The 19,943-nt window shown below is 41.4% G+C and overlaps 2 protein-coding genes and 6 non-coding genes across 8 annotated transcripts; 7 read left to right on the plus strand and 1 right to left on the minus strand.

Annotated features, from left to right (window-relative positions):
- The first annotated feature begins 914 nt into the window (after window positions 1-914).
- TRNAA-AGC lies at window positions 915-987 on the plus strand. Its single transcript has one exon. It is a non-coding gene; the product is annotated as a tRNA-Ala (tRNA).
- A 1,688-nt stretch (window positions 988-2,675) lies between these two features.
- Window positions 2,676-2,748, plus strand: TRNAA-CGC. Its single transcript has one exon. It is a non-coding gene; the product is annotated as a tRNA-Ala (tRNA).
- Window positions 2,749-3,057: 309 nt separating this feature from the next.
- Window positions 3,058-3,130, plus strand: TRNAA-AGC. Its single transcript has one exon. It is a non-coding gene; the product is annotated as a tRNA-Ala (tRNA).
- Window positions 3,131-4,818: 1,688 nt separating this feature from the next.
- TRNAA-CGC lies at window positions 4,819-4,891 on the plus strand. Its single transcript has one exon. It is a non-coding gene; the product is annotated as a tRNA-Ala (tRNA).
- Window positions 4,892-5,200: 309 nt separating this feature from the next.
- TRNAA-AGC lies at window positions 5,201-5,273 on the plus strand. Its single transcript has one exon. It is a non-coding gene; the product is annotated as a tRNA-Ala (tRNA).
- A 1,929-nt stretch (window positions 5,274-7,202) lies between these two features.
- TRNAT-AGU lies at window positions 7,203-7,275 on the plus strand. Its single transcript has one exon. It is a non-coding gene; the product is annotated as a tRNA-Thr (tRNA).
- Window positions 7,276-9,306: 2,031 nt separating this feature from the next.
- On the minus strand, window positions 9,307-13,335 carry LOC109185246. Its single transcript, XM_019335228.1, has one exon. It carries the CDS (start codon window positions 13,333-13,335, stop codon window positions 9,307-9,309), a length of 4,029 nt encoding a protein of 1,342 aa, XP_019190773.1.
- A 5,456-nt stretch (window positions 13,336-18,791) lies between these two features.
- LOC109185247 (uncharacterized mitochondrial protein AtMg00810-like) lies at window positions 18,792-19,610 on the plus strand. Its single transcript, XM_019335229.1, has one exon. The coding sequence runs from the start codon at window positions 18,792-18,794 to the stop codon at window positions 19,608-19,610; it is 819 nt and encodes a 272-aa protein (XP_019190774.1).
- Window positions 19,611-19,943: the final 333 nt, after the last annotated feature.

A 19,943-nucleotide genomic window follows, 5' to 3' on the forward strand; every position in this document is an offset into this window, starting at 1 on the left:
TCATATGGTAGAGCGCTCGCTTTGCATGTGAGAGGTACGGGAATCGATACCCTGCATCTCCAATTGCCTATATAATTTGAAAGCTTTACATGAGTGCAAATTTGATTCAAAAACATCCTGTGTTGCCTATGAAATTTGAAAGCTTTAACATGGGTGAAAATTTGTTACAAAAACATCTCAAATACCGATGTGACCTGCAAGCTTTATACTCGGATCAAAAATGTCGAGTGTGAAATCAAATCGTATAATTTCGTGAATTATAAATGCTTTTCGTTTTCTAAAATATAGACATTTAATAATGTATTTACCACTACGGGCATGTAGCTCAGATGGTAGAGCTCTCGCTTAGCATGTGAGAGTTACGGGGACTTCCATGCATTTCCAATTGTTTATATTATTTGCAAGCTTTAAACTAGTGCAAATTTGTTTCAAAAATGTCGAGTGTTGAATCAAATTGTATAATATTTTAATTTTCAAGTGCTTTTTGCTTTCAAGATTAGAGATATTTTAAAAAAAAAACATTATTAATCATGGGGATGTAGCTCACATGGTAGAGCGCTCGCTTCGCATGCGAGAGGTATGGGGATCGTTACCCTGCATCTCCAATTGCCTATTTAATTTGAAAGCTTTACATGAGTGCAAATTTGTTTCAAAAATATCCAGTGTTGCCTATGTAATTTGAAAGCTTTAACATGAGTGCAAATTTGTTACAAAAACATCTCAAATTTCGATATGACCTGCAAGCTTTATTCCGAGAGGTACGGGTATCGATAACCCGCATCTCCAACACCAATAAAATTCTATACTATTTTAATTTTCAAAGTTGAGTGCCGAATCAAATCATAAAATATTATTATTTTTAAATGCTTTTACTTATCTGAATTATAGATATTTAATGATATAATTTAAATTATGGGGATGTAGCTCAGACGGTAGAGCGCTCGCTTAGCATGCGAGAGGTACGGGGATCGATACCTCGCATCTCCAATTGTCTAAAATGTATTTTCAAAGCTTTACATCAGTGCAAATTTGTTTCAAAAATATGGTAGGGTTGCCTATGTAATTTGATAGCTTTAACATGAGTGCAAATTTGTTACAAAAACATCTCAAATTCCGATGTGACCTGCAAGCTTTATACACGGTTCAAAAATATCGAGTGTGAAATCAAATCGTATAATTTCGTGAATTATAAATGCTTTTTGTTTTCTAAACTATAGACATTTAATAATGCATTTACCACTACGGGCATATAGCTCAGATGGTAGAGCTCTCGCTTAGCATGTGAGAGTTACGGGGACTTCCATGCATTTCCAATTGTTTATATAATTTGCAAGCTTTACACTAGTGCAAATTTGTTTCAAAAATGTCGAGTGTTTAATCAAATGGTATAGTATTTTAATTTTCAAATGCTTTTAGCTTTCTAGATTAGAGATATTTCAAAAAAAACATTATTAATTATCGGGATGTAGCTCATATGGTAGAGCGCTCGCTTCGCATGCGAGAGGTATGGGTATTGATACCCCGCATCTCCAACTCCTATGTACGTTGCAAATTTGTTACGGAATGTTGAGTTCTGAATAAAATCCTATACTATATTAATTTTCAAAGTTGAGTGCCCAATTAAATCGTAAAATATTATAATTTTTAAATGCTTTTAGTTTTCTGAATTATAGATATTTAATGATACAATTTTAATTACGGGGATGTAGCTCAGATGGTAGAGCGCTCGCTTAGCATGCGAGAGGTACGTGTATCGATACCCCGCATCTCCAATTGTCTAAAATGTAATTTCAAAGCTTTAACATGAGTGCAAATTTGTTACAAAAATGTTGAGCATTGAATCGAATTCAATGTAAACTGCAAGATTAATTCTTGAATGATAAATGCTTTTTGTTTTCTAAACTATAGATATTTAATAAAGTATTTACGATTACGGGGATGTAGCTCAGATGGTAGAGCGCTCGCTTAGCATGTGAGAATTACGGGGACTTCCTTGTATTTCCAATTGTCTATGTTATTTGCAAGTTTTACACTAGTGCAAATTTGTTTCAAAAATGCAGAGTGTAATATCAAATTGTATAATTTTTCAAATTTTGAAATGTTTTTTGCTTTATAGATTAGGGATATTTAAAAAACCATTTTTCATTATGGGGATGTAGCTCATATGGTAGAGCGCTCGCTTTGCATGTGAGAGGTACGGGAATCGATACCCTGCATCTCCAATTGCCTATATAATTTGAAAGCTTTACATGAGTGCAAATTTGATTCAAAAACATCCTGTGTTGCCTATGAAATTTGAAAGCTTTAACATGAGTGCAAATTTGTTACAAAAACATCTCAAATACCGATGTGACCTGCATGCTTTATACACGGTTCAAAAATGTCAAGTGTGAAATCAAATCGTATAATTTCGTGAATTATAAATGCTTTTCGTTTTCTAAAATATAGACATTTAATAATGTATTTACCACTACGGGCATGTAGCTCAGATGGTAGAGCTCTCGCTTAGCATGTGAGAGTTACGGGGACTTCCATGCATTTCCAATTATTTATATTATTTGCAAGCTTTAAACTAGTGCAAATTTGTTTCAAATAGTATAATATTTTAATTTTCAAGTGCTTTTTGCTTTTAAGATTAGAGATATTAAAAAAAAAAAAAAAACAATATTAATTATGGGGATGTAGCTCACATGGTAGAGCGCTCGCTTCGCATGCGAGAGGTACGGGGATCGATACCCTGCATCTCCAATTGCCTATTTAATTTGAAAGCTTTACATGAGTGCAAATTTGTTTCAAAAATATCCAGTGTTGCCTATGTAATTTGAAAGCTTTAACATGAGTGCAAATTTGTTACAAAAACATCTCAAATTCCGATATGACCTGCAAGCTTTATTCCGAGAGGTACGGGTATCGATAACCCGCATCTCCAACACCAATAAAATTCTATACAATTTTAATTTTCAAAGTTGAGTGCCGAATCAAATCATAATATATTATTATTTTTAAATGCATTTACTTATCTGAATTATAGATATTTAATGATATAATTTAAATTATGGGGATGTAGCTCAGACGGTAGAGCGCTCGCTTAGCATGCGAGAGGTACGGGGATCGATACCTCGCATCTCCAATTGTCTAAAATGTATTTTCAAAGCTTTACATCAGTGCAAATTTGTTTCAAAAATATGGTAGGGTTGCCTATGTAATTTGATAGCTTTAACATGAGTGCAAATTTGTTACAAAAACATCTCAAATTCCGATGTGACCTGCAAGCTTTATACACGGTTCAAAAATATCGAGTGTGAAATCAAATCGTATAATTTCGTGAATTATAAATGCTTTTTGTTTTCTAAACTATAGACATTTAATAATGCATTTACCACTACGGGCATATAGCTCAGATGGTAGAGCTCTCGCTTAGCATGTGAGAGTTACGGGGACTTCCATGCATTTCCAATTGTTTATATAATTTGCAAGCTTTACACTAGTGCAAATTTGTTTCAAAAATGTCGAGTGTTTAATCAAATGGTATAGTATTTTAATTTTCAAATGCTTTTAGCTTTCTAGATTAGAGATATTTCAAAAAAAACATTATTAATTATCGGGATGTAGCTCATATGGTAGAGCGCTCGCTTCGCATGCGAGAGGTATGGGTATTGATACCCCGCATCTCCAACTCCTATGTACGTTGCAAATTTGTTACGGAATGTTGAGTTCTGAATAAAATCCTATACTATATTAATTTTCAAAGTTGAGTGCCCAATTAAATCGTAAAATATTATAATTTTTAAATGCTTTTAGTTTTCTGAATTATAGATATTTAATGATACAATTTTAATTACGGGGATGTAGCTCAGATGGTAGAGCGCTCGCTTAGCATGCGAGAGGTACGTGTATCGATACCCCGCATCTCCAATTGTCTAAAATGTAATTTCAAAGCTTTAACATGAGTGCAAATTTGTTACAAAAATGTTGAGCATTGAATCGAATTCAATGTAAACTGCAAGATTAATTCTTGAATGATAAATGCTTTTTGTTTTCTAAACTATAGATATTTAATAAAGTATTTACGATTACGGGGATGTAGCTCAGATGGTAGAGCGCTCGCTTAGCATGTGAGAATTACGGGGACTTCCTTGTATTTCCAATTGTCTATGTTATTTGCAAGTTTTACACTAGTGCAAATTTGTTTCAAAAATGCAGAGTGTAATATCAAATTGTATAATTTTTCAAATTTTGAAATGTTTTTTGCTTTATAGATTAGGGATATTTAAAAAACCATTTTTCATTATGGGGATGTAGCTCATATGGTAGAGCGCTCGCTTTGCATGTGAGAGGTACGGGAATCGATACCCTGCATCTCCAATTGCCTATATAATTTGAAAGCTTTACATGAGTGCAAATTTGATTCAAAAACATCCTGTGTTGCCTATGAAATTTGAAAGCTTTAACATGAGTGCAAATTTGTTACAAAAACATCTCAAATACCGATGTGACCTGCATGCTTTATACACGGTTCAAAAATGTCAAGTGTGAAATCAAATCGTATAATTTCGTGAATTATAAATGCTTTTCGTTTTCTAAAATATAGACATTTAATAATGTATTTACCACTACGGGCATGTAGCTCAGATGGTAGAGCTCTCGCTTAGCATGTGAGAGTTACGGGGACTTCCATGCATTTCCAATTATTTATATTATTTGCAAGCTTTAAACTAGTGCAAATTTGTTTCAAATAGTATAATATTTTAATTTTCAAGTGCTTTTTGCTTTTAAGATTAGAGATATTAAAAAAAAAAAAAAAACAATATTAATTATGGGGATGTAGCTCACATGGTAGAGCGCTCGCTTCGCATGCGAGAGGTACGGGGATCGATACCCTGCATCTCCAATTGCCTATTTAATTTGAAAGCTTTACATGAGTGCAAATTTGTTTCAAAAATATCCAGTGTTGACTATGTAATTTGAAAGCTTTAACATGAGTGCAAATTTGTTACAAAAACATCTCAAATTCCGATATGACCTGCAAGCTTTATTCCGAGAGGTACGGGTATCGATAACCCGCATCTCCAACACCAATAAAATTCTATACTATTTTAATTTTCAAAGTTGAGTGCCGAATCAAATCATAATATATTATTATTTTTAAATGCATTTACTTATCTGAATTATAGATATTTAATGATATAATTTAAATTATGGGGATGTAGCTCAGATGGTAGAGCGCTCGCTTAGCATGCGAGAGGTACGGGGATCGATACCTTGCATCTCCAATTGTCTAAAATGTATTTTCAAAGCTTTACATCAGTGCAAATTTGTTTCAAAAATATGGTAGGGTTGCCTATGTAATTTGATAGCTTTAACATGAGTGCAAATTTGTTACAAAAACATCTCAAATTCCGATGTGACCTGCAAGCTTTATACACGGTTCAAAAATATCGAGTGTGAAATCAAATCGTATAATTTCGTGAATTATAAATGCTTTTTGTTTTCTAAACTATAGACATTTAATAATGCATTTACCACTACGGGCATATAGCTCAGATGGTAGAGCTCTCGCTTAGCATGTGAGAGTTACGGGGACTTCCATGCATTTCCAATTGTTTATATAATTTGCAAGCTTTACACTAGTGCAAATTTGTTTCAAAAATGTCGAGTGTTTAATCAAATGGTATAGTATTTTAATTTTCAAATGCTTTTAGATTTCTAGATTAGAGATATTTGAAAAAAAACATTATTAATTATGGGGATGTAGCTCATATGGTAGAGCGCTCGTTTCGCAAGCGAGTGGTACGGGTATCGATAACCCGCATCTCCAACTCCTATGTACGTTGCAAATTTGTTACGGAATGTCGAGTTCTGAATAAAATCCTATACTATTTTAATTTTCGAAGTTGAGTGTTGAATCAAATCGTAAAATATTGTTGTTTTTAAATGCTTTTAGTTTTATGAATTATAGATATTTAATGAAACAATTTAAATTATGGGGATGTAGCTGAGATGGTAGAGCGCTCGCTTAGCATGCAAGAGGTACGGGTATCGATACCCTGCATCTCCAATTGTCTAAAATGTAATTTCAAAGCTTTAACATGAGTGCAAATTTGTTACAAAAATGTTGAGCATTGAATCGAATTCAATGTAAACTGCAAGATTAATTCTTGAATGATAAATGCTTTTTGTTTTCTAGACAATATATATTTAATAAAGTATTTACCATTATGGGGATGTAGCTCAGATGGTAGAGCGCTCGCTTAGCATGTGAGAATTACGGGGACTTCCTTGCATTTCCAATTGTCTATGTTATTTGCAAGTTTTACACTAGTGCAAATTTGTTTCAAAAATGCCGAGTGTAATATCAAATTGTATAATTTTTTAAATTTTGAAATGCTTTTTGCTATATAGATTAGGGATATTTAAAAAACCATTTTTTATTATGGGGATGTAGCTCATATGGTAGAGCGCTCGCTTTGCATGTGAGAGGTATGGGGATCGATACCCCGCATTTCCAATTGCCTATATAATTTGAAAGCTTTACTTTAGTGAAAATTTGATTCAAAAATATCCTGTGTTGCCTATGTAATTTGAAAGTGCAAATTTGTTACAAAAACATCTCAAATACCGATGTGACCTGCAAGCTTTATACACGGTTCAAAAATGTCGAGTGTGAAATCAAATCGTATAATTTCGTGAATTATAAATGCTTTTTGTTTTCTAAACTATAGACATTTAATAATGTATTTACCGCTACGGGCATGTAGCTCAGATGGTAGAGCTCTCGCTTAGCATGTGAGAGTTACGGGGACTTCCATGCCTTTCCAATTGTTTATATTATTTGCAAGCTTTAAACTAGTGCAAATTTGTTTCAAAAATGTCGAGTGTTTAATCAAATTGTATAATATTTTAATTTTCAAATGCTTTTTGCTTTCAAGATTAGAGATATTTAAAAAAAAATTATTAATTATGGGGATGTAGCTCATATGGTAGAGCGCTCGCTTCGCATGCGAGAGGTATGGGTATCGATACCCCGCATCTCCAACTCCTATGTACGTTGCAAATTTGTTACGGAATGTCGAGTTCTGAATAAAATCCTATACTATATTAATTTTCAAAGTTGAGTGCCCAATTGAATCGTAAAATATTATAATTTTTAAATGCTTTTAGTTTTCTGAATTATAGATATTTAATGATACAATTTTAATTATGGGGATGTAGCTTAGATGGTAGAGTGCTCGCTTAGTATGCGAGAGGTACGGGGATCGATACCTCGCATCTCCAATTGTCTAAAATATATTTTCAAAGCTTAACATGAGTGCAAATTTGTTACAGTAATGTTGAGCGTTGAATCGAATTCAATGTAACCTGCAAGATTTATACACGGTTTGAAAATGTTGAGTGTGATATTTTTAAGGATAAATGCTTTTTGTTTTCTAAACTATATATATTTAATAAAGTATTGTTTTCTAAACTATATATATTTAATAAAGTATTACCATTATGGGGATGTAGCTCAAATGGTAGAGCGCTCGCTTAGCGTGTGAGAATTACGAAAACGCCGAGTGTATAATCAAAATGAATAATTTTTTAAATTTTGAAATGCTTTTTGCTTTATAGATTAGGGATATTTAAAAAACCATTTATCATTATGACGATGTAGCTCATATGATAGAGCGCTCGCTTTGCATGCGAGAGGTACGGGGATCAATACCCTGCATCTCTAATTCTTATTTAGTCTGCAAACATTACACCCTTCAAATTTGAGATGAAAATGTCAAGTTCTTAATAAAATCCTATACTATTTTAATTTTCAAAGTTGAGTGTCGAATCAATCGTATCATACTCTTATTTTTAAATACTTATTCTTTTCTAAATTATAGATATTTAATGAAGCAATTTGCATTATGGGGATGTAGCTTAAATGGTAGAGCGCTCGCTTAGCATGCGAGAGGTATGGGGATCAATACCTCGCATCTCCAATTGCCTATATAAGTTGAAAGATTTACATGAGTGCAAATTTGTTTAAAAAATATGTAGTTTTGCCTATGTAATTTGAAAGCTTTAACATGAGTAGAGTGCAAAAAAACATTATAAATGCTTTTTGTTTTCTAAACTATAGACATTTAATAATGTATTTACCACTACGGGCATATAGCTCAGATGGTAGAGCTCTCGCTTAGCATGTGAGAGTTACGGGGACTTCCATGCATTTCCAATTGTTTATATTATTTGCAAGCTTTACACTAGTGCGAAATTTGTTTAAAAAATGTCGAGTGTTTAATCAAATTGTATAATATTTTAATTTTCAAATCTTTTTTGCTCATATGGTAGAGCGCTCGCTTCGCATGCGAGAGGTACAGGTATCGATAACCCGCATCTCCAACTCCTATGTACGTTGCAAATTTGTTACGGAATGTCGGATGGTTAGGCTCGTAGAATCTTGAGATTAATTTCTTTTTGGCTAATCTCTTTGTCAAGATCATTAATCTCTCCAAGAATTTTAATCATTCTTGCTTCCATATCAACAATGCTTTCACTTGATAGCATTTTGAAATCTTCGTACTTCTTCATGGCTATCGTGAGCTTTTTTTCTTTTTCTTGTTTATCGCCTTCACCGATCTTGATGAGAGTATCCCAAATTTCTTTCGCGGTTGTGCATTTTCGAATTTTTGGGAATATTGTATCATCAACGGTTTTGAATAGAATATCTTTGGCAGTGTTGTCATGATTATTTCTTTCTCTATCGTCTGATGACCATTCCGGTTTCGGCTTTGGTACATATTGTTGAGCATCGGATGATAGAAGAAATGCCGTGTTGACTTTCAATATTTCTATCGGTCCATTAGAAATGACTTCCCACATTTCATCGTGTAAGGCCGATATATGAGCCTGCATACGAACTTTCCAATCATCAAATTTATCAAGTGAGAATAATAAATTCTATGCCAAATCTTTATTCATTTTCAAATGGGAAAAGAATAATACAATCCAATCACACACTGGTAAAATGGATCTGTCTAACAGTCAGAAACAAGGTTGACCCAAATAGGCAACTTGCTTTGAAACAAATTGACCCAAATAGACAACCTGCTCTGATACCAATTGTTGGTCCCAAAGGGGGTGTGGTAAAAGTGTAGAGGGGGGGGGGGGGGGGGTGAATAGACTTTTAAACTTTTTCGCGAATGCAACAATTGCTTAGGCAACAGAGAGATCAAAACTCTTAACTAGATTGTTAGAGTCTTGTACGCAGCGGAATAAATAAATACGAGTTGTGTTTTTTTTTTTTTTTTTTAAACCAAAGAAAACAATTCATTAATAGCTCAGAAGAGCGGCAATACACGAAGGCGGGTTAACCAACCACGACCCTAGGACAGACGAAGAATCTGTCGCCCGCGCAAGAACGTGAGCTACATGATTCGTTGACCTCTTGACATGGCGAACCTGAACGGTCCCAATGTCATTAGCAATTTGAAAACATTGCTTTACAATTGACCCAACATACGAAAAATCAGAATGACCAGAATTAAAAGCTGAAATAAACAATAAACAATCGGTCTCTAAAATGATATTATTAAGACCTATACTTCGTAACCAATCCAGCGCTTGTGCAATCGCCGAGGCCTTAGCTAGTAACGGATCTTGAATACTTCCAAGCCTGCCACCTTTGGCCGCCATGAAGTTACCATCCTGATTACTAACCACGGCTCCAAAGCCTGCCCCAGTAGCGAAGAGAGCTGCATCCACATTACATTTCAACCAATTAGCTGGCGGTGGAGTCCAGATAGCGCTAGATGCTGTAGAAGATGATGCCTCCCCAGGTGTTCGCATGATAGAGGACCAAAGAGCCTGTAGAGAGTGTACCTGGATTAGTAATGACTCGGATGAAATAGAAGTGTCTCGCCAGATTTTATCATTCCTAGCCTTCCACAGAACCCAGAAAATGGCTGCTGCGCGAATGATCTGATGTGTTGGTGCGCTCTTAATGAGTACGTCCAAGAACTCCAAAATAGAGCCGCCCCGTAGAACATTAACGTTCTCCCAGAGACGCGTCGCTACCATGCATTCGCAAAACACATGCTCCGCCGTTTCCACCTGGTACCCGCAGTGCGCACACCCCCCGCCAACCCGCACATGTCGTTGCTTTAGGACTTCCTTTACTGCAACGATGCCCCTAATGCAACGCCATAGAAGGTTATTCACTTTCGGAGGAACGGGTAGCTTCCACAGCCGGTCCCACGCCGTGAACCTGTCGTTCCAGCCATCTAATGTATCGCTATCCGTCAACAATTTGTAGCCGTGTCGGGCTGTGTACGTGCCCCTCGTGTCACCAAGCCACCGCCAAGAATCCGGTAGCGTGGGAGATAGAGGAGTGGCTAGAATCCGAGGCACATCTTCCGGACTAAAGAGATCATGTAGAAAACCTACGTCCCATGTGCCTTGAGGCGTAAGCAGACTTGCGACTGGCGCATCCCTCAAATAATCGATGCATGGCGTAGTCAGACGGGGTTGTACCGTATCGGCAAGCCACGGCCATTCCCAAATCTTCGATCCCTCACCATTGCCAATGCGTCTTGCGGCACCCTGTTTGAGCAAATCTTGGCCCGCCATTATACTCCTCCACAGGTAACTCGGGTTGTGGCCCATTTGAGCGTTCAAAAAGGAATCATTGGGATAGTATTTTGCACGTAAGAGACGACTTACAAGCGAGTTCGGATAGATCAATAGGCGCCACCCCTGCTTTGCAAGCAGAGAAATATTGAACTCGTGTAGTCGTTTGAATCCAAGGCCGCCCTTGGCCTTCGGTAAGCAAAGTCGGGGCCAGCTAAGCCAGTGGATACCCCTACTGGTCGACCCGCCTCCACCACCCCACCAGAAGCGGTTGAATAAGCGTTCCAAAGTATCACAAAGCCGTTGCGGTAAGTAGAACACCGACATTGTGAATATGGGTAAGGCTTGGGCAATGCTCTTCAATAGAACTTCTTTGCCTGCCCGTGACAGCAACCTTTGTTGCCAACCTCCAATCCGCTCCCGAATTCTCTGTTCAATATAGCAGAAAGTAGCCGACTTGTTACGACCCAAGATCGAAGGTAGACCTAGGTAACGCCCCAAATCATTGCATTCTCGAACTGCCACAAACTCCGTCACACTAGAACGGGCTTCCGGAGTGGTATTGACGCTGAAAATAATACTTGATTTTTCATAATTGATTACCTGGCATGATGCAGCACTGTAGGTGTCGAGGCAGTTCCTGATTGTCTGAGCTTCCGTACTCGTGGCCCTAAAGAATAGAAGACTATCGTCGGCGAAGAACAAATGTGTCACCGCCGGCGCTCCCTGAGCAATACGAATACCATGAATGTCACCTTGCCTCTCATCCTGTTGCAACAACATAGACAGTCCCTCAGCACAAAGGATGAACAGATATGGAGATATGGGATCTCCCTGCCGAATGCCACGTGTCGGGGAAATAGTACCCACAATCTCGCCATTTACCTGGATATTATAGACCACTAATTTGACTCCCATCATGAGTAGGTGAGTCCAATTTCTGTCAAAACCCAATGCCGTGAGCATACCTTCCAGGAATCCCCATTCCATTCGATCGTAGGCCTTGGCCATATCGAGTTTCAACGCGGTCCAACCCATAGCCCCACTGGTCTTCCTCTTCAGATAGTGACCCACCTCCCCGGCAACAATAATATTATCAGTCAGTAGACGGTCGGGGACAAAAGCACTTTGCGACTCCGACACCACGCTGTGAAGTAAGCTTTTCATACGATTTGCTAAAGCTTTGGCAAGAACCTTGTACACTACATTGCAAAGGGCGATTGGACGAAGATCAGAGACTTTCTCGGGGCACTTTTTCTTTGGGATAAGGACAATGATCGAGTCATTCAGACCCGGTGGTAGTGTTCGATCCAACAAACAGTGAGTGATAAAAATAAACAAATCATGACCCAAAATAGGCCAGAAATGCTGATAGAAAGCGGGTGCCATACCGTCTGGACCCGGCGCCTTTTCCGGTGTCATTGAAAACAAAGCTTCTTTAATTTCCATGATGGTAAAGGGCAGCGCTAGTGTAGCGTTCATCTCAGGTGAGACTCGACTCGGGACGTGGTTAAAAATGTCAGCATTGATGCCTGTAGACTGAAAAATGTCTGAATAATAACGCATCACTTCACCATTTAAGTTCGTGCCATCAAGCCACTGACCCTCAGGGTTCTTAATGCGGTGCAAATGATTCCTGCGATGTCTGGCTGAGGCCGATTTGTGGAAATATTTCGTATTAAGGTCTCCGTGCTTGAGCCAAAGTTGTTTTGCCCGTTGCTTCCAGTAGACTTCTTCTTGTCGTAGCAACCCCTGTAGTGTCCCCTCAGCTTCAATATAATCTGCCACGTCCTGTTGTTGCCGCGAGTCTCTCAATTTTTCCAATCTGCTCCTAAGGAATTTGATTTGTTTACCATTGCGCCGAAAATAATCATCCCCCCATTTGCCCAGATAACGACCACACTCCGTGATCCGCTCTTGAAAATCCATTCCCAACGTTGATCGCCATACTTGATCCACTGCCTTGTGACAACCCTCATCTTGTAACCAAGCAGATTCAAATCTAAACCGTTTCTTCGCTCGACGGAAGGTTCTTGATTCCACATCAAGAAGGATGGCGTTGTGATCAGATTCCATTGTGAGTAAGTTGCGAACAATAGCCGAATCATAAATGTCGATCCATTCGTGAGTAGCCATTGCTCTGTCGAGGCGTTCTTCGACCCATGCATCTGTACCGCGCCCTTTTTCCCAAGTGAACCGACTTCCCTCCATGCCCAAATCAAATAACTGACAATCCATAAACGCATCATTAAAACCCTCAATGAGATTCGTGGGTTGAGAATGAGGCCCCCGTTTCTCTGACTGGCATGTGATATCGTTAAAGTCTCCTATGGTGACCCATGGCAGAATTGATCGATCTCTGAGCTCGCGAAGGAGGTCCCAAGATTCTTGTCGTCTATTTTGGTCCGATTCCCCGTAGAAACAAGTTAGGCGCCATTCTGGAGTCTCCGGTAAAGAAATACTTACATCGATGTGATTTGCAGAATAAGAGAGTAATGTGGCCATAGCCGCATCCCTCCAAAACAGAGCTAAACCACCTCCCATGCCATTTCGTTCCACGCATAGCAGGCCTTCAAATCCCATGCGTAGTTTTATTCGTTCCACATGTGTCTTCATAGCTTTCGTTTCCATAAGGAAAACGAAGCTGGGTTGCTGGCTGGATACGAGACCCAGCAATTCCTGAACTGTCCGGTCGCCCCCCAACCCCCGGCAGTTCCAGCTCAAGATGCTCATTGCGTGGGGCGAGCCTAGACTGCTAGACCTGCCGGACTCGAGTTTTTTGAGTGATCGATCATGACTACATCCCCTTCCTCGTTACCCTCCCTTCGTCGCTTCAGATCACCGTGCAAGCCACTCGCAGCTTCCATCGTCGCCACTTCCTGAATAACCGAGCTCGAAGGCTGGGTTGGCGCCGGCGGCATATTCGGGAGATCTTGCAGTAACCACTTCGCACCGATTGGCCGCACCTGGCGTCGAGCTCCGACTCGCATCCATGCTCCATAGGGATAAGCATCCGGTTCCAGCCCCTCATCATAGGCATTTTTGCAGTACTTTTCGGCATGCCCCAAGACCCCGCAACAGAAGCAAAATGTGCCAAGGCGTTCATATTTGAAGTTTACCCAGTGCACCGATCCATCCTTGTGGATTAGACGCATTCTGCGTTTCAGAGGTTGCAGAACGTCAATCTGAACCCGAATTCGGAAAAAGCTACGCCAATTACTCCCAAAGTTGTAAGGATCAGCCGCTTTGAAGGAGCCAATGTAGTTACCGATGCGGGATATAAAATCTGTAGAGGCAAACACTGAAGGCAAATCGTGTACCTGAACCCATAAATCCACAAAGCCAAGGTTGACATCCGATGGATTCATTCCGATCGGTACCTTGTCGAAAACCAGAGTATGGTTCTCGAAAGTCTAGGGACCATCGTCAGAGATGCGATGCATATCCTTCAGGTGCGGAAACTGGAACAGAAATAGATTCTCCTCGATCGGGAGAATGCGCATGCCCATGACTGGCCTCCAGACCGAAGCCAAGACCTGCTGCATGTGTTCATGCTTGATCGGCCGATCAGTCAAGAACCGCCCCACCATCTCATGGTGGTAAATCTCCGGGGTTGCATGCTCTCCTTCAGGAGCCTCCAACCCGCCTGCTTCCTCCTCCGACAGCTTCATTATCGCACAAGCCTCCACAATCTCTTGAGTGTCCATGGTGGGCCAAAGTAGATCAACCGGTTGACAGGCAAGGTGATCGGATGAGAAACGGAAATTTCTGGAGTTTCAAACAATAACAGTATGGCTGGCCGAATCGGGTACAGCAACTCGATCGTAGCCCGTACCTTGCGTAACACGATCGCGAACAGATCGTAACCGGCGTTGATCAGGGACGGCACCTTGCGCAGGCCGATCGTAGAACAGATTGTAAACTGCGTAGATCGCAAAACGATCGTAAAGAAGATCGTAGATCACCGTGAGTGTGAATCGATCGGAGAGATGACCGTGAATAATATGAAAAAACAATATGATGCAAAGCGATGGAATGATGCGATCGAAGACTGGTGCGATCGCATATGTAAATAACATGTAGAGCAGGACGTGGGAATAGACATCGTGGGAGAGGAAAGAACGCCATATTGGGAAATAATCAGCCATAATGGGGTAGTTGACCCTAGAAAACTAGGGAGAAAACTCTCTAAGGGAAACTCAGAGAGAGGCCACTTCTCTTCGGTATACTGAGAGTTGATTTCATATCTATGGTAAATACGAGTTGTGTGATTGTGTCAAGTATATCAACGTGATAAGAAGTAAGTAAATAAAGCAGTAAATGACAAAAGGCAATTTATAGTGGTTCGGAGGTGATGTAATCCTCCTACTCCACTTGCTCTTATCGTCCAAGAGTAATTCACTATATCCACCACTTCTTGGTTCCTAGATACAATGAATTTCCGTGATCTAGTGCTTTGATCACTAAGCCCACACTAATCACGCCCAGTGCCTCCAACACTGCTGCTTTGGATTTCACAGCTCCGTGCTACTTTCTAGGATTTCACAGCTCCGTGTTACTTTCCCCCCGTCTTCCACGATCCGGTCGACCTATCCCGTGAACTGGTGCTTTGATCACCAAGCCCACACCAATCACGCCCAGTGCCTCCGACACTGCTGTTTCGGATCTCACAGCTCTGTGTAACAATCCAGGATTTCACAACTCCATGCTACTTTCCCCCCATCTTCGACGTATCCCGTGATCTAGTGCTTTGATCACAAAGCCCGCACTAATCACGTCCAGTGTTCTCCAACACTGTTGATTCACTTGTTTGTAGAAAAACAAGTTTCACTGACTTTCCAACTTTGAGACTTCTTGAATGGATCTTCAATATGCAGCAAGTCTCTCAATGATGAAGAATTAAACACTCTTGAATATTTTCTCTTTGAGCTCTCTGAGTGTTTTTCTCACTTGAATATATTCTCACTTGTAAGCTTTTTCAAGCAGATTGGATTCGTATGTGTTAGTATGACTAGTATTTTGTAATTATTATTTTATAATATATAGTCATAGGTTAGTGGTGGTAGATTGTTTGACTTAGCTTTTCTATTAGTTAGGATTAGTTAGAGTTTAGTTCTACGATATACTTTGTAATCCTATCTTCTTGTTACAATTGAATTGAGGTGAATTCTCTAATCTGGTATCAGACACAGGTTATCCAATCCTCTCCAACCTCCACCACAAAATTCTCCCCCTCTCACCCTCTTTCGTCGGCGACAACACTGTCGATGTCGACATCCTCGGAACGCACTGCCTCTGCCGCCGGAAATTCATCGCCGGCCGTCGAAAATTCTCTGTCCGGTGCGCATCACTATATCACGATGAAGCTAACCCTCAAAAACTATCTCTTCTGGAGGATGCAGCTCCTCTTTTTCCTCCGCGGCCAGGATCTCCTGGGGTTCGTGGACGGGAGTTATCCGTGCCCCCCGGCCACCGTTCTCGGCACTTCGTCAACCGGCGACTCGGCAACCACCTCGACCGCTGCAGTAGCGGTCGCCAATCCGGCGTACCACGCCTAAGTCAAGCAGGATCAGACCATTTTGTCTCTTCTGGTCTTGTCCATGGCCGATGAGGTGCTTCATCTTGCGCTAGGACGGGATACGTCGGCTGCCATATGGACCTCCATCACCGGCGCGCTCGGATCCTGTAGTCAGGCACGCTGTCTCACATTGTTGAGCCAGTTTCAGATGTTGCGTCAAGGCAATGCCACAACCGCTGATTACCTCAGGCGAGCTGGCGTCCTAGTTGAAGCTCTTATTCAGGTCGGTCGACCGCTCACGTTGATGGAGCAGAATTTGTATGTTATTAGGGGCTTGCGACCGGAGCTGAAGGCACTGGCGACATCCTTAACGGCGACTGGGGTGGCGGTAACACTGACGCATCTCTCTGATTTCTTACAGGCTCACGAGTTTATTCTCGTTGACGATTATCCGTCACTCGATGCCGGCATTTCCCATACTGCCATGTACGCCGGAACTGGCCGAGGCTCGCAAGGTGGTGGCAGGCAGCAGCAGTTCTCGCAGCAGCAACGGGGTGGCCGCCCAGGCCGTGGTGGCCAACACCGGGGAGGCCGTGGTGGTCGCGGGGCGCCGAGGTGCCAAATCTGCCGTTCCCACGGACATTAGGTGATTTACTGTTATAAAAGGTATACAACGCAACCGCCGCAGCCTCAAGCGCATGTTGCAATGTCGGGCGACCCTCCGGCTTCTCCGTCGACTGTTCCGGGTGATGGGTGGTGCCCGGACACCGGGGCTACCGTGCATGCAACTCCGGACGCGAGTATGCTAAGCCAATCAGACGAGTATGGCGGATCAGACGTTCTCAGAGTGGGTAATGGGGCAGGTTTGTCTATTTCACGAATTGGTTGTGCAACTATCCCATCTTTGTCTAAGTCTTTGTGTTTGAATGATATTCTGCATGTCCCAAGTCTTTCTGTTCCGTTGCTTTCTGTCAATAAATTTGCAGTTGACAATAACGTTTTTTTTTTAATTTCATGCTAATTGCTTTATTGTGAAGGACTCCACAACCAAAACAATCCTTCTTAAAGGGCCAACTTCAGGCGGGTTGTACAAACTCCCGGTGTCAAGAAAAAATTTTGCGTTCGTCAGTTCCCGGGCCACTCCCACCACTTGGCATCACCGGCTAGGGCACCTGCACAAGCAAGTTCTAAATAAAATCCTACAAAAGTGCCCCGTCACGCTTAATAAAGCTGCATCAGTCGAGTCGTGTACTTCGTGCCACCTTGGAAAGTCGTCTAGATTCAAATTAGATAGCGTGCCCAATTCCACTGAAAATGTATTAGATTTAATCTTTACCGATATTTGGGGGCCTTCCCCTGTATTGTCTATTAGTGGTTTTCGCTATTTTTGTCTTTTTGTAGATGATTACTCCAGATTCTGCTGGTTTTATCCATTACGGGTAAAATCAGACATATATAAAGTGTTTGAGTCGTTTCGTGTCTTGGTAGAGCGACAGTTCTCGCGCTCTATCAAATCAATTAAATCTGACTTAGGGGGTGAGTACCGCAAACTACACACAATATTCCAATCAGTAGGGATAAATCACCGACAATCCTGCGCATATACACATGAACAAAACGACCGAGTAGAACGCCGCAATAGACATATTGTCGAAACAGGCTTAACTCTACTCGCCGAAGGAAAAGTACCCCACCAATATTGGGATTATGCTTTTGAAACAGCAAACACCTTAATCAATTATTTACCTTCATCAGCCATTAATTTTGAAAATCCATATACCCGTCTATATCATACATCACCCCCATACACCTTTCTTCGTGTCTTCGGGTGTCGGTGTTACCCATATCTAAGGCCATATAATCGGCACAAGATTGAGTATCGCTCCACCCCGTGTGTCTTCTTAGGTTACCCACCGTCCTTTAGGGGATATAGGTGCACTAATCTAACTAGCGGAAAGACTTACATCTGTACTCATGTCCGCTTTGACGAATCTATTTTTCCCTTTGTCACAGATTATTCAGCACAAGTGCCTTCCACACTGGCTTTACCCTGGGCATCGGCACCGATTATCTCACAGGGCCCGGATCCAACACCTGCACCGGTCCCGGTTGAGACACCGGCCCCTTCCGGTCCTGAGCCGATACCATTAGCCCGTGAATCACCACGGTTGGCTATAACACATACTGCTCTGGTAAGAACACGGAAACGACGTGCTCAGCCCCAAAGTCGTGATCATGTAATGCGACTTCGGCACATGACGAGGGGTACGGATGAGCCATTCCAGGCTTTAACCGCAGTTGCGGACCCCACGTGCTATTCACAAGCTGTGGGCCACGCACATTGGTGCGAGGCTATGGACCAGGAGTTCAATGCCTTACTTCATAACAACACCTGGCGACTAGTTCCACCTGAGCCGCACATGAACATCATTGGGTGCAAGTGGGTATTTCGCACAAAACGCACTGCTGATGGTTCTGTTAAGCGGTTAAAGCTTGACTAGTGGCGAAAGGGTTCAACCAGGTCGCAGGAGAAGATTTCTTTGACACATTTAGTCCAGTGGTCAAGCCGACCACAGTACAGATGCTTTTTTCTCTAGCTGTTTCCAACAGGTAGACTCTACGGCAGCTAGATGTGCACAATGCCTTCCTAAATGGGCATTTGGCCGAAACCATGTACATGAAGCAACCACCGGGGTACGAGGACCCTACAACACCTGTGCATGTGTGTCATCTTCAACGATCTATTTATGGCTTGAAACAGGCACCACGGGCTTGGTTCAAGCGTCTTCATGATTTTCTCTTGTCTACAGGTTTTAAGTCATCTAAAACCGACGTCTCCTTGTTTTATTATGCTGCTGGTGACTCACGTGTGTTTTTATTGGTCTACGTCAACGACATAATAATGATGGGTAATGATGCTAAACTAGTGACTACGCTTCTCCAACGTCTTTCCACTACGTTTAAGATTAGGGATCTAGGGTCTCCTGGATTCTTCTTGGGTATTGAGACGATTGTGTCAGGTGACGGGTTTATTCTATCTCAACATCGTTATATGACAGATCTCCTAGGACGATCAGGGATGTCCGATTGCAAACCTCTCATTACACCGGCTGCTGTCACTAAATTAGTAACACCGTCTGAGGGACTATTTGAGAACCCGATGCAGTATCGTCGTATTGTTGGAGCGCTACAGTACTTGACTATCACTAGGCCCGACTTGGCGTATGCAGTCAATCGGCTATGTCAGTTAATGCATTCACTGACGGTTGATCATTGGGCTCTTGTGAAACGGGTCCTGTGTTACATCAAGGGGACTCTCGACTTCGGCCTGCGTCTCGCACCATCTTCCTCGACCAGTATTCATGCCTTTTCTGACTCGGACTGGGCTGGCTGTCCAGTAGATAGAAAGAGCACCAGTGGTTTTGCGGTTTATCTAGGGACCAATCTCATTTCTTGGCTGTCCAAGAAGCAGCGCACTGTTGTCCACTGAGGCCGAGTACAAAGCTCTAGCGGATGTCTCTGCAGAGGTCACTTGGGTTGTGCCACTTTTATGGGAACTCGAGATGCACTTCGGATAGCCTTCGACGCTATGGTGCGACAACCTTGGAGCTACTTATCTTTGTGCTAATCCGGTTTTCCATGCACGCACTAAACATGTGGAAATCAACTATCATTTTATTCGGGACAAGGTTGCCTCAGGAGACTTCGTCGTCAATTACGTGTCTACTACGAATCAGTTAGCAGATATCTTCACCAAACCTCTTCCAGCGCCAAGGTTCGCGGCTTTACGGGACAAGCACAATGTTGTCTCTCTACAACCTTG

The sequence above is a fragment of the Ipomoea nil genome, unplaced genomic scaffold (assembly GCF_001879475.1).
Source record: "Ipomoea nil cultivar Tokyo-kokei standard unplaced genomic scaffold, Asagao_1.1 scaffold1317, whole genome shotgun sequence".
Lineage (NCBI taxonomy): Eukaryota > Viridiplantae > Streptophyta > Magnoliopsida > Solanales > Convolvulaceae > Ipomoea > Ipomoea nil.